Source organism: Ovis aries, chromosome 3, assembly GCF_016772045.2.
Source record: "Ovis aries strain OAR_USU_Benz2616 breed Rambouillet chromosome 3, ARS-UI_Ramb_v3.0, whole genome shotgun sequence".
In the NCBI taxonomy this organism is placed as follows: domain Eukaryota; kingdom Metazoa; phylum Chordata; class Mammalia; order Artiodactyla; family Bovidae; genus Ovis; species Ovis aries.
Window position 1 is genome coordinate 224,218,297 of NC_056056.1, and position 15,875 is coordinate 224,234,171.

At 57.9% G+C, this 15,875-nt stretch overlaps 1 protein-coding gene across 1 annotated transcript in view; it reads left to right on the forward strand.

Annotated features, from left to right (window-relative positions):
• The first annotated feature begins 801 nt into the window (after positions 1-801).
• Positions 802-15,875, forward strand: part of TAFA5 (TAFA chemokine like family member 5) — a 179,560-nt gene continuing 164,486 nt past the window's right edge. The window contains exon 1 of the mRNA XM_004007052.5: positions 802-985. Coding sequence (XP_004007101.3) covers positions 874-985 — 112 coding nt within the window. The 5' untranslated portion in view covers positions 802-873. The remainder of the gene's footprint in view (positions 986-15,875) is intronic.

Consider the following 15,875-nt stretch of genomic DNA (forward strand, 5'->3'; position numbering starts at 1 on the left):
GCTTGGTCCATCCTCTGGGTTAATACAGGCGGTCAGTCTCCGGAGGAGGAGCTGGAGACCCAGGACTGGGCTCTTGTGAACAGCGGGCACCAAGACAACTCACCAGAGCCAGGACGGTGGTCAGAAGGGGGGTGCTTCAGAGGGGCCAAGACAGGGCTCCTGGGACGTGTGCCCGGCCTTACGGGTGCCGGAACTCAGCTGACTCTGCGCGGGGCCAAGGCTGTGCTGTCTGGGGGTAGAAGGAGGCCAACATTCAACTCTGAGCAGAAAAGACAAGGCCCATCCGGGGCAACGGTCCAAAGACTCTTGTGCTTGGAACAAAGTCCGGTGCCCCCACCCCCGGCAAGGTCGGGGACCGAGCACCGCAGGCAGGGGAGGATATGGGCCCCGAGGGCTGGCGGGCCAGTCGGCCCGGTCCGCAAACTTTACACTGGCCGCCCGTCTTCCCCGCGAGGGGCCCCGGACGCGGGCGCGGCGGGCCGTCTTTGTCGCCATCCAGAGGCGCGGCTCGGGCGCTTCGTCCCCTCCGCCGCCTGACTCCCCCGCCTGTACCAGGGCCCGCGTTGGGCCCCCGCGGCGCCGGGCACGCGCCTCGGGAGCGCCCCTCGCCTCGGTGGCCCGCGCGCCTGCATCCGGCGCGCAGCGACGCCCAGAGCGGCAGGGCCGGCGTCCCCGGGCTCGGCGGGCGCGGGCGCGGGCTCGGCGCGGGGCGCAGTGGGCCGGAGCCCGGGCGCGGCGGCGGCGGCGGCGGCGGCGGCGGCGGCGGCGGAGGATGGCGCGCGCGGGGCCCGCACGTGGAGGCCGGCGCGGGGGCGCGGGCAGGGCCGGCTGCTGAGACGCGCTGCTGCCCCCCGCGCGGGCGCCGCGGCTTCAATGGCGCCATCGCCCAGGACCGGCAGCCGGCAAGATGCGACCGCCCTGCCCAGCATGTCCTCAACTTTTTGGGCGTTCATGATCCTGGCCAGCCTGCTCATCGCCTACTGCAGTGAGTACCGCGCGGCCCGGGCCCCCGCCCGGCCCTCGGGTCCCGGCCCCGGCCCCCGATCCCGGGCCGCGGCTGCGGCGGGGCGCCCCTCGGGCCGCCCGGAGTCCGTGCGGAGTTGCGAGCTCGGGGCGCGCGGTCCCCCGGGTCCCCACCGGCCCTCCGCTGGGCCAGGAGGACGGGGGTCCGGCACTTCCGAGGCCGGCGCCACCGCTGAGCCTCCCTCCCCCGACTCCGGGGCAGGGCCCGGGCGCCAGGCCCCGGGTGGCGCGGCGCGTCCCTACGCGGCGATGCCCGCGGCTGCCCGGCGTACCGCCGCCGCTCCCGGCCCAGGCCCACGATCCGAGCTGAGCCGGCGGCTTCTTGGCCGAGCCGCGCGCTCCGGAGGCGGCGGAGGGTCTGGGGCGGGCGGGTAGCGCTGCCCGGGGTGGCGGCGGAGCGCCCTGCCCGGGGCTTTCCGCGGGCGACACTCGCTCGGGGAACGTGGCGGGGGGGGGACGCGGCGGCCGATTCCGAAGCGGGGCGCCCGGGGCGGGAGCGGGGCTCGGGCTAGGACGCGCGGCTGGAGCTGCTGGCTTGCAGGGAAGCAGACTCGCCGGCGCTCTCCTAAAAACAGAGGAGAAGTGAGGGGTGGGGTGCCCACTGCCGCTGGCATTTCGCGGGTAGCGTCCGGGGACCCGAACCGGGTGACCCCCCGTGGCTCTGGCGCGGGGCCGCGGGCTCGGGGCTGGGGTGGCACGGGTTGGTGGGCGCCCGGGGCACAGGCTGGGGTCTGCCTGGCTGCGTCGGGGTGCGCTGTGTCAGGGGCACAGGCTGAGCACTGCGTGAATGGGAGGTGGTCGGACATTGAGCCTAAGGACTGGGGTGGGGGTGAGTAGTCAGTGCTCCAGACACGGGCTCGCGGCTGGTTGGGGTGGGTGGGGAGTGGTCAGCGTCCGGGCCTGGGTTCCCAGCCGGAATGGCGAGGGCTGGGGGTGGGGTAGGTTTCCCCCGCCGGCAGCCTGGCACAGGGTCCGGGTCCCTTCCCACCCCAGCAGGAGGAAGGGACGGGCGCTGAGGAACACCTGTCATGGAGAATTGCCATGGGCGCGGGAGGCGATGGAAAAATATGGATTCTTTACAAAAAAAGAGAGAGAGAGAGAGAGAGAGAGAGGCCGGCGGTGTACCACGCTCCCCGCCACCACCTCGCAGCCCCCGCTCGGCCTCCTAGCTTCCAGCCCGAGCCTTCGCGCTCTCCAAAATGGGACCGCAGCGGGCCATGGAGACCCTGTGCGCGCGGGTGCCCAGTCCTCCGACAGTACCCCCCAACCCGGAACCCTGGGGAATCCGTGCTCAGAGCGGGAATGGTGTGGCTGGTCTGAGCCGGGCTGTGCATTTCCCTACAGTTGCCAGCCGCGCTGCGGTGGGGAGGGGTCTCGGAGCCGGAAGGTTCCCTGCGAGGTCACAAGCCCAGCTGCCCGGGCTGGCACCGCCTCCCTGGGGATGCACCCAGGGGCCTCTCCTAGTGCGTTCCGGGGCTGTCTGCCTGGAGGGGGAGGGGGTCTGGGGCTTGAGGGAGGAGGCCTGCGTCCTCTCCCCAGCTCCCTGCGTCCATCTCGGGACCCTGGGGCAGGGTGCCCGGGGCAGGTAAACTCGGGGCTCGAGAGGAGGTGCCATGTGGATGCACTTCCTGGTGGCGGCAAGGGACAGGTGACAACCACAACCGCCCGTGTTGGGAGGCGATTTGTGTCCCTGTCCGCGTCCGCTGCCGCTGCCGCTGTCCCTTGCTGGCTCTGGGGAGAATATCTCGGTGAGAACCTGGCCACCACAGGCCGGCTGGGGAGGCAGCCCTCGGGTGGGGAAAAGAACACCCGCTAATTGTTGTTAAGTGTGTGACACCTCCGCCCGTGGCGCCAACACTTCCCGCCCCAGGTACACCAGCCAGGGCCTTTCCTTTCTCGCCTTCCGCCCTGTGTGGAGCCGCTGCTCGCTCCACCCCCGCGCCAGCGCTGCCTGAACCTGAAAAGGAACCCCCTCTCTCTGCCGTCTTGACACTCACACCTCTGCCAGACGGCGGCCTGCTCCCGGCGGGGGTCAGAGTGCACTGTGCCCGCTGCTCAGACACTTGGCGGAACCCGAGGTCCTGTGGGACACTCAGGCTGCCTTTCGGAAGCCTCCAGGGCATTCTAGAAACAGCTCTTCCACCAGGAGGAGGACATGTGGTAAAAAGCATCTTATTATCCAGGATGGCAGAAATCATTAATAGTGGAAGCTTGGGTTCACCACATTCTTATGGCTGTCTCCATGGAATCCGATAATTGACAATAAGGTAACGTTTGTGGACACACCCCATTACACCAGAAAGGCACTTGGGGAAATTAAAACCTTTCCGTAAAATAGGAAGTAGACATATGCACTTGGAGAAATTAACGCATGGCACTGAAATTCGAAATAGACATAATAATGATTGATAGCTTGGAACAGCAGTCTTGGAGAAAAAAGAACCCCCCCCCTCCTTTTTTAAAATTGGTAAAGCAAATAAAATGCAAATGGAACAGTCCCTGGGATTTCATTCTCTTTTCCAGTATATCTGGGATGAAGAAGAATAGTTAGCATCCGTGTTTGTAAACTGTTTTTGTTATCTGTCAGGATTTTTATTACCCGAAATGTTTTTGTGTTTTGGAGAAGATCTGTCTGTGTCATTAATTAGGGAGACTGATCACTCCCCATACAGGGTTCAGCTATCCTGCCTGTTCAATCTGTGCATTTTGCTGTGCACAAAAGGTGTTCACTTCCTGGCACTGCTGAAAGAGAACTGGAATATTTCCTGGCCTGGTTTTCAGTTAGGGGTGCTCTGCTGTTCTTGGCCCCTGAAAGCCTGGCTTTTTTGCAGCCTGCCGAGCTTCATGTTTAAGGACATGGGCTCCACCCTCTGGCTGGAGAAAGACCTGCAGGCCACCAATTAGGTTAGTTGCTATAGTGACACAGCCTTGTCATTTTCTCCTGTTGGGGAAGAATTGCCAGGAGAAGCAGGAAGGGGAATGGGGCCCTCGATGGCTTTCTTTCAAGATGCGTACTCCATGTCTGTGTACACTCCCATTACAGCAGGGCTGGGCGCTCAGCAAAGAGGCGCCCTGGGGAGGTGAAGAGCTCGGATGAGACCCTGAAACTCTCCTTCTCCCTGGTGGGGGGAGATCTCTGTCCTTTCGGCTTGGAAAGTGCTGGCCTAGGTCCTCTTCCCCTTAGCATATCCGGAGCCAAGAGGTCTGTCTGGACTCGGTTCTTGGCTAGAGTGGGACAGCTCTGGCCAAACCGGAGCGGTTTGCTTGTATGCTCTGCTCGTCCTAAGACCTCGAAGATGCCGTCTCTCGTGCTAGCTTGCAGCGTTTGTTAAGTCACTAAGTCGTGTCTGACTCTGCGACCCCACCGACTATAACACACCAGGCTCCTCTGTCCTCCACTGTCTCCCGGAGTTTGCTCAAATTTGTGTCCATTGAGTCGGTAATGCCATCTAACCATCTCACCCTGTGCTACCTCTTTCTCCTATTGCCTTCAATCTTTCCCATCAGAGTCTTTTCCAATGAGTCAGCTCGTCGAGTCAGGCTGTAACAACGATGAGGGAGGTGGAGAGAATGGCGAGCTAGAAGCTGCCTTAGTGCCCTAAGCCTTGACTTGGTACTCCTGCACAGGGTTGAATCCGAAAGGTGGAGAAGGCTGCGCTTTCCTGTAGACCGCGAGTCCCCCATTTGGACAGGCTTGATGGACAGCCATTCCTAGCGTGTAAACGTTGGGAGGAAAGCCCGTATTTTAAAGTACAAGGGAGCAGGGTGGGAGAGGCAGTGTGCCTCTGTTTTTGACTTTGGGTTTTTTCTGAATAAATCTCATCAGGATTGAATGGCAGCTTCAAGGTAAGTCTCTCGTCATTGTTCGCACACAGCTACAAGACGAAACCACGGACAAGTTCTGAGTTGTTGTTGATCCATTAGAATACTAACCAAGCGTGGGCTCTCCGCTGCTGCGTTTTCTTTACAAATACAATTTATTGCATATTTAGGAGAGATTAGGCCACTTTCCTGCTGTTCACATTTTATTTCTGGGATTTTCCAAGAGGTAAAATTGAAAGTACTGGAAACTTAATGAAGTGATGCCATTCAGAAGTTTATTTCTTGTCTTTTTTTTTCCTCCTACTGAGTTTTTTATTTGATCACTTTCTGGCAGGAGAAGATGTGCCCCGTGTGTTTCTTTCGACCATGGAGAGACAGGGTACCTGTCGGTGGGTGTGTGTTAGCGGAACTCCATGCCCAGGGTGGGCGTGAGGTGGGGAGGGGTTGCCCCCGGAAGCCAGCCAGGCAGATCGGTGCTCCCCCACCCTTCCCCTCGCTCGCGTGGCCAGGAGGGGCCGCACCCTGCAGGGTTCCCCCGGGGGGGCCTCGCACCCCTCCCTCTCATCGAGGCCGGGGAACAGCACAGCCAGGAAGGAGGCCACGTGCCGCTGCTCAGCCTCGGGCACCAGGCGTGCGGGCTGACCCGTGCCCTGGAATTCCTTGCTCAGGACCTGCCCCTCGACGTTGCTGGAGTGATGTATGGAGATCAGTCTCTGTGGCATGAAGTATTTTCAGGTGACTTTTATGGGCGTAATTATGGGAAAATGTTATGATAATGTGGCACCAGAAAAGGGAAGGAAAGCAAACATTAAAATCCCCATTTCTTTATATAGCTCCGCAGCTGCGCTGAGTTAGAAGGGCTCGTTTCTGCATCAGAGCCGTGGTGCTCTGGAGTTAATGACCTCCACCGCACGCCACCTGTCACCCAGAGCCCCGGGTGCCGGCCCAGTGGTGGGGAGGAGAGCAGCTGATGAGGGGGCCGTGGGGCAAGTTCCTGTGCGCCCGGGGGCGGCCACGGGGCCTGCGGGCTGTGTGTGTTTGGAGGACTGTGGCCTGGGCTGGCTCCCGGGGCCGAGAGTGCCTGGGGCAGGGGCGTCCCTCTGTCCCTGCAGCCTGGCACGCCATCCGTAGGCCCCAGAGCTGGGCCAGCACCGCGCAGCCTGCTCCAGGGTGCCCGCAGCGCGTGGGAGGCCTCCAGCAGCCGCCTGCTCCTCCCTCCAGGGGCCCCTCGGCGCGGGTTCCACCCTGGAGGGACGCTGACGGAAGCTCCCAGCAGGCCGCACACACTGTCTCCGAGGCCCAGCTTCCCGCAAACGTCCTGGCCACTGGCAGTGGCTCTGGGCAGCCAGCCCCATCCCTCCTTCACCCCGCAGACGTGGTGGAGGGCGCCCACAGGCTTTGGAGCATTTCCTTATCTGTGCCAGTGGCTGGCAAGAGTCGGCGTGGAATTGCTTTTGTCTCCACCGAGGCCGGTGGGATTCCTCCGGCTCCCCTGGGGCCTCGCCGCATCCTCGGGCATGGGGTTCTGGGTCTGATAGGATGGCGGCTCCGTGGTGAGATGCCCCTGGGGACAGCACTCTCCTCTCACCCTGTTCTCGCCTCCTGGTCAGTCCCGGGTCCTGATGTGCCACCTGCTGTGGGGTCAGCCTCCCCCCTGGAGGGCTGGCCTTGGAAGGACTCCACCCAGGGACCCGGCTGTCTTTCCAAGCGTGTTGAAGGAGGCAGGAGCAGGGAAGACCCAGCCCCCGCATCTCCGCCTCCGCGCGTCCGTGGGACAGGGAGTTGGGGAGCGTGTGGACACAGAGACAGGTGAGACAGTGGCCTCCTGGGCTCGCATCCTGGGGGCGCCGGACAGTCCACACCAGAGGCAGCAGAGGAGGGGGCTCTCAGTGGACCGGGCGCCCCGTTCTTCTGGGTCCTTGCCCGGCCTCTCTCCGGCCTCAGCCCGTCCCAGCTGCTCCGCCCCAGGCTCTGGCCCTGAACCCCCTTCCATCCCTGGAGCTTTCTCTTGCCCTGCCCGCCTCCACCAGCGCCTCTGTGTTGAGGACAGCCTCTGGCTCTGACCCTGTGCCCCGCCTCCTGGAAGTCCTTCTCCCAAACACCCCTCGCCGTCCTCCAGGTCTGTCTGCAGCACCATCAGCGGAGTTCCTCGTGCACACATCAGCATCCTTCTCAGAGGGCCACTGCCTCCAGGCTGGCTGCCAGGAGCTCCCCGCCCCGGCTCCCCTTAGAATGGCATTGGCACCCGCCGCTCCTCCCTGCGAACATCACTCAGGGCCTGACCGTCACGGCTGACCTTTCCTGCCCAGGGAGGTCCCCTCCGCCCCTCTGTCCTAGCCTGGCGGAGTCCTGGGGCCTGCACCCCGGGCTCCCTCCGTGGGAACGTGTGTGTGTGTGCTGGTTCTCTCCTGAACACCTGGTCTCGCTGGAATGTCCTGCTGCCCACGGGGCCCCTCCCGCAGTAACTGCCCACCGTGCTGTCTCAAATGCAAAGCGGGAACCTGGAGTTGGACTGGTCCCCGGAACACCCCCAACCCCCAGGTTTGGAGACCTCCTCCTCCAGGAAGCCTCCCCGAGTATGCTGGCTCCTCTGCCTCTCCACGTGCTCCCTGTTTATCCGGCTGTTGAGGCTCCACCCCAACCCCAACCTCATGGTCACGGCCGGCCTCTCCAGGGCAGGGTACTCAGCGCAGCGCCTCTGGTTTACCGACGGCTGCAGAATGGCTTTCCAAGAGGACAGCCAGAACTGAGTGCCTGCAGAGACAAAGTAGGGAGCCCGGGCCCCAAGCTTTTCAGGACACCCTGTCGCCTGGGTGGGTCACATCTGCCCGTCTTGGTGTCTCGGGTGTCCAGCACGAGAGGCTGGTTCACGCGGTGGGGCAGGTGCCCCCGGGGTCCTGGCTGACGGCCTGTGACGGGTGACTTTCTCCTGAGCTCGCTTGGGAGAGTTCATCTACTGTTGAGGAAAGTCAGCGCCAGCATTACGAGCATCTCCAAGCTCACTCACTGAAGTCCGCGGTGACGCGGTGACGGAGGGTCGTCCTGGCCTGGCTGACCTGCCCAGGAGCAGGTCGGCAGGAGCTGGGCCAGGTCCGGTGTCTCCTGCTGCGAGGTACCTGGGTGAGGGGAAGGGCATTGCTGGTTCTCCAGGACCTGACTCACATCTGACTTTACTGAGCGTTGAGGAAGGGGGTTCCAGAGCACACCCACGGCCTGAAGCCCTGGGTCTGGGGGACCCGGGCCGTTCTCCGGAGGCCTTTCCTGTGAGGATGCTGCGGAGCTGAAGCGCTGGTGCCTCCACGCCGCCCTGGCTACCGCTGGACACAGGTGAGTGGCCCCTCCTGGCTCTGTTTCTAAATTATGTCTCTCTGCAGGAGCTCCATTACCTGGTAGCACTTCCCCGGATATACTAAATGCCATTAATGGGTTGATAGGGCTCGTGTTAATTAATTGATGCTAATTTATGGTCTTCACGGCTGCGCTGGTGGCTGGAGCAGGCCGGCTGTGGAGCCACGCCGGGTCTGCCCCGAGTTTCCCTGCAGTCCAGCGCTTCTCTTCCTTCTCCTGCACACGTGGGGGCTCTGCGGCCCTCACAGGGCGCCATGCAGGGAGGCGGAGGCTGGCCTGGGCACCCAGCTCCTCTGAAACCCTCTCGCAGGCTTAGGCCTCCCGACACCAAGGTCCCAGAGACGTGGCAACCCCCGTGCCTCTTTACAAAGACTCCGACTGAATCGAGACGCGTGTTCCGTGGTCAACAGCAATGCGTCTGCTGGCGGCAGTCGGTGCTCGGTCTGTCTTAGCTCGGTGTTCATCGTGAGGTCCCGGGATGGAAAGGGGGCAGCTTCTGGAGGGGGGGGAAGCAGGAGCCCACGCGGGGCGGCGGGGCGGCGGCGGGGCGGCGGGGCGGCGGGGTGGCGGCGGCCGCCTCCAGCTCTGAGGCCTGGAGTGTGTGGGGGGGATGCACGCAGCTCCATCAGATGCAGTCGTCATGGAGATCTGCAAGCTGCTCCAGTCGCCGTCACCATCTCAGGGGGCAGAAGGCTTCTCTCTGTCGCACTGGGAAGTGGGCAGGACACCCAGAAACCTCTGTCCCCTCCGTGTGTCAGCCCCGCCCCTGGCCATGGGCCTGCCCGTGGGGCCGGGGCCCTCGGAGAACAGTCTGCACACCACAGGCACCTCCCTCGTGCTCACCGCCCTGGTTTGACCCCTCAGACCTGATACGCTCTTTGCTCCCGCTGTTTTCTTGGGGCCAGTGAAGCGGCAGGCACTTCTGAGAGACAGAGGAGCCTGATTCAGCACCGCCAAGCAGAGGCGACAGGCCGGAGTGTCCTGGGTGGGACTCTCGGGGGCCTCGAAAGTTCCCCGGGGCGGGCCAGGCCGCCTGTGACGGTGGGCGCTCCGTGCAGCCTCGTCCTCTGCCAGCACTGGGCAGCATGCAGCTCTGGCTTTGGGTGACCTGGGCCTTCACCAGTCAGACTCTCATCGGAGTGGCTGAAGCTTCAGCACGTCCTCTCGCGGGATCAGGCAGACGCCATGTGGGAGGGTCAGGAGCTGGCGCTGCCCTGCACGGCCTCGTGGGGTTGGACTCAGGGTCCCCGGGGCCCGTGTTTGCCAAGCGTGGCCACGTGTGAGCAGGCCCAGGTCTTGTTCCTGTGACCTGGGCTCGTCTGGAAGGTGGGGGCGTCTCCACTCACAGCAGCAGACAGGAGCTCCCCCAGAGGCAGGGGCTCTGGGCCTGCCGGCCTCTAGCCATGTGGGCTCTGCGATCACCCTGGCTGGGACCCACTCTGGGCAGGACCTTGGCTTCCCGGTGTTCATATTGTCCTTGTTGCTGGGTCAGGGCCTGCAAAGAGCAGGTGCTGCCGGTGACTTATCTGGGCTGACTACCGCTGTCAACCACTCACACGTGTGTATGAAAAAGGCTCTGGTGCAAATGTGGCTGATGGGGGTGGGGTGGACCTGGAGTGACCCACCTGCTTTGACCCTGACTTCCTTACCTGCGTGGGGAAAGAGCCTTTACCAACTTTTTAATACAACAAAGTTCCGAGAGGAGACAGGTCATCCAGGCCCCGGGGTCCTCGTGGCTGGCGCCTCGTCTTTTTGCCCGCCTGTAACCCCAGTGGAGGCCCCGTTGGCCCCTGGACTCTCCCCTCTGCGGCGCCTCTCACCCCTGCCCCATCCAGACTCCCACGTGGAAGCCTGCCTCCAGGGTCCACCCAGGGTCCTGCAGAAAGCCCCCAGCCTTCCCCAAGCCTGGCCGACTCCACCTCCCAGGGCTTTGGTGACCGAAGCTGGACCTGCTGCCCAGAGGGATGGATGCTGTCACCCCAGGGCTGTCCATGCAGTGAGGCTGCCCGCTCAGCTTCAGTCCCGGTGGACGGATGGACCTCCAGGCACCCAGCAGACAGTGTCCACTTGCTCCTGGCAACCTTCCCAGCTCGATACTTCTCTTCATCTTAGAGGACAGTGGGACTGAAGGAAGTCAGGAGTGCACCCAGGGTCCCAGTGTGGGCAGGGGTCTACAGAGCAGGACCTTCTTCTGGGACCCCCAGCTGGTCCCAAGGGGCCTGGGAGGCTCGGAGAGGAGATTCGTGATGTGGGGGGCGGGGTGGAGGGATCGGGGGAGGAGAGCATAGTCACAGCGGGGGCTCCCAAATGGGATCTCGGAGGCCACTGCAGGTCTCCCTCCAGCTGGCGGGCTGGGGCCAAGGGTGTGCACTGGGGAAACTTTGGGTGCTTGGGTGCCTTGCAGACTTCCTGCCCCAAGCCTCCTGTGAGCTTGCTGAGCAGGGCAACTATGGGTGCCATCCCCCACTGTGGGCATGCCTGCTTGCAGCTGGGACACACATTTGCCTTTGGAGTTGAATCAGCTGCATCTAGAAGCTCCCGTGCCCAGGAACCCACACACAAGGCTGCAGCCCTTCCAGGAAGGACATTTCTTGAGCTGCTGCTGGAGGTGCCAGATTTCTTGTGCTTGTGATATTCAAAGTGGGAGATGGGCAATATGTTTTCTTTTTATAGAAGGAGAAACCGAGGCTCTCAGAGGCCCACCGTGACTCCCAGTCTTCCCCACGTGTGCAGAGGCTGGGAGGTGAGCCAGGCTCGGGACTCCTCGGGCTTCCCAGGTTGCGCTGGTGGTGAAGAACCCGCCTGCCAGTGCAGGAGACACACGAGACGTGGGTTTGATCCCTGGGTTGGGAAGATCTCCTTGAGAAGGAAACTGCAGCCCACTCCAGTCCTCTTGCCTGGAGAATCCCATGGACAGAGGAGCCTGAGGGGCTGTAGTCCATGGGGTCAGAGTCGAACAGGACTGAGTGACTCAGCACACGCGCGCGCTGGACTCCTCAGCTCTGGGTCTTGCCGGTAACCTCTGAGACACCTGCTCCCCATGAGGTGTGGGGTCGGGTGGTCACCGGCTGACTGACCAAGGCCACCCAGCACTGCCACCAGCCTGCGGTGCTGCCTGGGGACTGAAGGCCAGCCTTTACCCAGAGGCATCCCAGCAGCCTTGGCGTCTGGCACTGCATCTGCCGAACTGTCGGCCTGAGCGCACCTGGCGTGGACCGTTGCCTCTCCCGGTGCGTCAGGGTCCCTGAGACCATTGTCAGGCTCAGAAAAGCTGTGAAGGTCGTGGGGACGGCTTCTTAGCGTGAAGGGCCCAGATTAAATTGGCAGGAGGGACAGGTCCACAGGGACATGGTCTCCAGGAGAGACCAGGCCCCAGGGTGGCACAGATGGCACTCTGTTCCCCAGTGAGGATGTGTGGCAGCCTGGGGTGTCACCAAGCAGGGGACTCACCTGGGCCCTGGGGCCCGAGTGGTTACTGGGGACCACTTGGTGGGCAGGCTCCAGTGCCCTAGATCCCAACCAGGAAGAGAGAAAATACGACCTGAGAGGGTGTGGAGAAAAAGGATCCCTCTTACACTGTTGGTGGGAATGCAAGCTGATGCAACCGCTGTGGAGAGCACTATGGAGATTCCTTGAAAAACCAGCAATCCCACTCCTGGGCATGTACCCTGAGGGAGCCAGAACTGAAAAAGACACCTGCACCCCAGCGTTCACCGCAGCACCGACTGCAACAGCTAGGACGTGGGAGCAACCTAGACATCTATCAGCAGGTGAATGTGTAAGGAAACTTCGGTACGTATACTCAGGGGCGTATTACTCGGCCATGAAAAGGAACACATTCGGCTCAGTCCCAAGGGGTGGAGGAACCTAGAGCCTACTATACGCGATGAAGTGAGTCAGAAAGAGAAAGACAGATACCATATATTAATGCACACCTGTGGACTCTAGAAAGACGGTACCAGTGATGCTCTGTGCAGGGAATGAAAGGAGACACAGACATAAGAACAGCCTTTGGACTCAGTGGGAGAAGGAGAGAGTACCGTGATCTGAGGAAACAGCCTTGAAGCACATACGTCACCGTATGTGACAGATGGGCAGTGGCAGTTGGTGAATGCCACAGAGGACGTAAAGCCCGTGCCCCGCGACAGCCTGGAGGGTGGGGGGAAGGGCATTCGGGGGGTAGGGGGGACATGCATGCCTGTGGCCGGTTCATGCTGATGTGTGGCAGGCACCATCACAATATTGTAATTATCCTCCAATTAAAATTAATTAATTAAAAATATGAACTGACCAATTGCCAGTAACAAAATTGAATCAGTAATTTTAAAAATCCCAACAAAGAAAAAGTCCAGACCAGATGGCTTCAGAGGTTCAGTTCAGTTCAGTCGCTCAGTCGTGTCCGACTCTTTGTGACCCCATGAATCACAACATGCCAGGCGCCCTTGTCTATCACCAGCTCCCGGAGTTCACTCAGACTTGCGTCCATCAACTCAGTGATGCCATCCAGCCATCTCATCCTCTGTCGTCCCCTTCTCCTCCTGCCCCCAATCCCTCCCAGCATCATAGTCTTTTCCAATGAGTCAACTCTTCGCATGAGGTGGCCAAAGTACTGGAGTTTCAGCTTTAGCATGAAGTAAATTCTACCAAATGTTTGGAGAAGAGTTAATGCCTATCCCTCTAAAGTTATTCCAAAAATTTGCACAGGAAGGAATATTTAACAAACTCATTCTATGAAGCTAGCATCACCCTGATATCAAAACCAGACAAAGATATCACACAAAAAAGTTTACAAATCAATATAACTGATGAACATAGACATGAAAACCCTCAACAAAATGCTCGCAAACCGACTTCAGTGGAACATTAAAAGGATCATGCATCACAGTCAAGTGGGGTTTCCTTGTTTTTTAATGTCTGCAAATCAGTGCAGATACACCACATTAACAAACTGAAGAATAAAAGCCATATGGGCACCTCAATAGATGCAGATAAAACTTTTTGTGAAACGTAACATCTCTTTATCATAAAGAAAAAACTCCCCAGAAAGAGAGCATAAAGGGAGCCTACTTCAACATAATAAGGCCATATATGACAGACCTATAGCTCACATCGTACTCAGCAGTGGCAAGCTGAAAGCACTTCCTCTAAGGTCAGGAACAGGACAAGGGTGACCACTCTCGGCACTTTTAGTCAACATAGTTTTAGACATTCTAACCACGGCAAATCAGAGGAGAAAAAGAAATACGAGGAATCCACGTTGGGAAAGAGGTTAAACTATCATGGCTTGCAGACAACAGAATACTGTACGTAGAACATTCTAAAGACGCTGCCAGAAAACTGCCAGGACTTACCAATGAACTTATTAAAGCTGCAGGGTACAGCATTAATAGGCAGAAATCTCTCGCACTTCTATACACTAACAGTGAAATGCTAGAAAACGTTAAGGAAGCAATCCTATTTGTCATTGTATCAAAAAGAATGAAATATCTAGGACTACACCTACCTGAGGAGGAAAAGACTTGTGCGCAGAAAACTGGAAGGTGCTGATGAACGAAACTGAAGATGACCCAAAGACCCAGGGAGATGCACAGAGGGGCCGGCAGGCCATGCTCTGGGCTTGGAAGAACCCGTACTGTTAAGATGACGGTACTACTCAAGGCAATCTGCAGATTCGGCACAATCCCTATCAGAATACAATGGGGGTTTTCACAGAACTAGAGCAAACGATTTCAAAGTTTGTGTGAAAATACAAAAGACCCTGAATAGCCAAAAGAATCTTGAGAACGAAGAACCGAGCTGAGAAAGAAGAACATCACTGGTCCTGACTTCAGACTATACTGTAAAGCTTCAGTTATCAAAGCAGCATGGCTTTAGCACAAAAACAGATGCCCAGATCAATGGAACAAGACAGAGAGCACAGAAATAAGCCGACACGCTTATGGTCAATTAATACATGATAACAGAGGCAAGAAGATATAATGGAGAAAAGACAAGCTGTTCAATAAGTGCTGCTGGGAAAAATGGACAGTTCATGTAAAAAAGTGAAACTGTCATTTACAAAAATAAACGAAAAAGGCCTTAAAGATCTAAATGCAAGACTGGATACCATCAAACTCCTAGGGGAAAACAGAGGGGGAGCCCTCCTTGACATAAATCACTAGCCATGTCTTTTTGGAGCTACTTCCAAAAGTGAAGGAAATAAAAGCAAAGATAACCAATGGGACCTCATTATACTTGAAAGCAAAGGAAATCATTGACGAACTGAAAAGACAGCATAGTGAATGGGAGGAAACATTTGCAAATAGTATGATCAATAAGGGATTGATATCCAACATATAAACAGCTCATACAGCTCAACATTAAAAAAAAAAACATTGCAATTAAAAAATGGGCAAAAGAACCTAATGAATATTTTTCCAAAGAGGTAATGCAGATGACCAACCGGGCACATGAAAAGATGCTCAACATCACTAATCATCAGTTCAGTCCAGTCCAGTCGCTCAGTCGTGTCCGACTCTTTGTGACCCCATCACAAAGAGGGCCAGGCTTCCCTGTCCATCACCAACTCCCGGAGTTCACCCAAACTCATGTCCATCTAGTCGGTGATGCCATCCAGCCATCTCATCCTCTGTCGTCCCCTTCTCCTCCCGCCTTCAATCCTTGGCCAGCATCAGGGACTTTTCCAGTGAGTTAGTTCTTCACATCAGATGGCCAAAGTATTGGAGCTTCAGCTTCAGCATCAGTTTTTCCAATGAATATTCAGGACTGATCTCTTTTAGGATGGACTGGTTGGATCTCCTTGCAGTCCAAGGGACTCCCAAGAGTCTTCTCCAACACCACCGTTCAAAAGCATCAGTTCTTTGGTGCTCAGCTTTCTTTATAGTCCAACTCTCACATCGATACACGACTACTGGAAAAACCATAGCTTTGACTAGACAGACCTTTGTTGACAAAGTGATGTCTTTGCTTTTTAATATGCTGTCTAGTTTCATCATAGCTTTTCTTCCAAGGAGCAAGCGTCTTTTAATTCCATGGCTGCAGTCACCATCTGCAGTGATTTTGGAGCCCCCAAAATAAAGTCTGTCACTGTTTCCACTGTTTCCCCATTTATTTGTCATGAAGTGATGGGACCGGATGCCATGATCATAGTTTTCTGAATGTTGACTTTTAACCCAACTTTTTAACTCTCCTCTTTCACTTTCATCAAGAGGCTTTTAGCTCCTCTTCACTTTCTGCCATAAGGGTGGTGTCATTTTCATAGCTGAGGTCATTGATATTTCTCCAGGCAATCTTGATTCCAGCTTGTGCTTCCTCCAGCCCAGCATTTCTGATGATGTACTCTGCATATAAGTTAAATAAGCAGGGTGACAATATAGCCTTGATGTACTCCTTTCCTGATTTGGAACCAGTCTGTTCTTCCATGTCCAATTCTAACTGTTACTTCTTGACCTGCATACGGATTTCTCAGGAGGCAGGTAAGGTGGTCTGGTATTCCCATCTCTTGAATAATTTTCCAGTTAGTTGTAGTCTACATAGCCAAAGGCTTTGGCATAGTCAATAAAGCAGAAGTAGATGTTTTTCTGGAACTCTCTTGATTTTTCAATGATCCAATGGATGTTGGCAATTTGATCTCTGGTTCCTCTGCCTTTTCTAAATCCAGCTTGAACATCTGGAAGCTCATG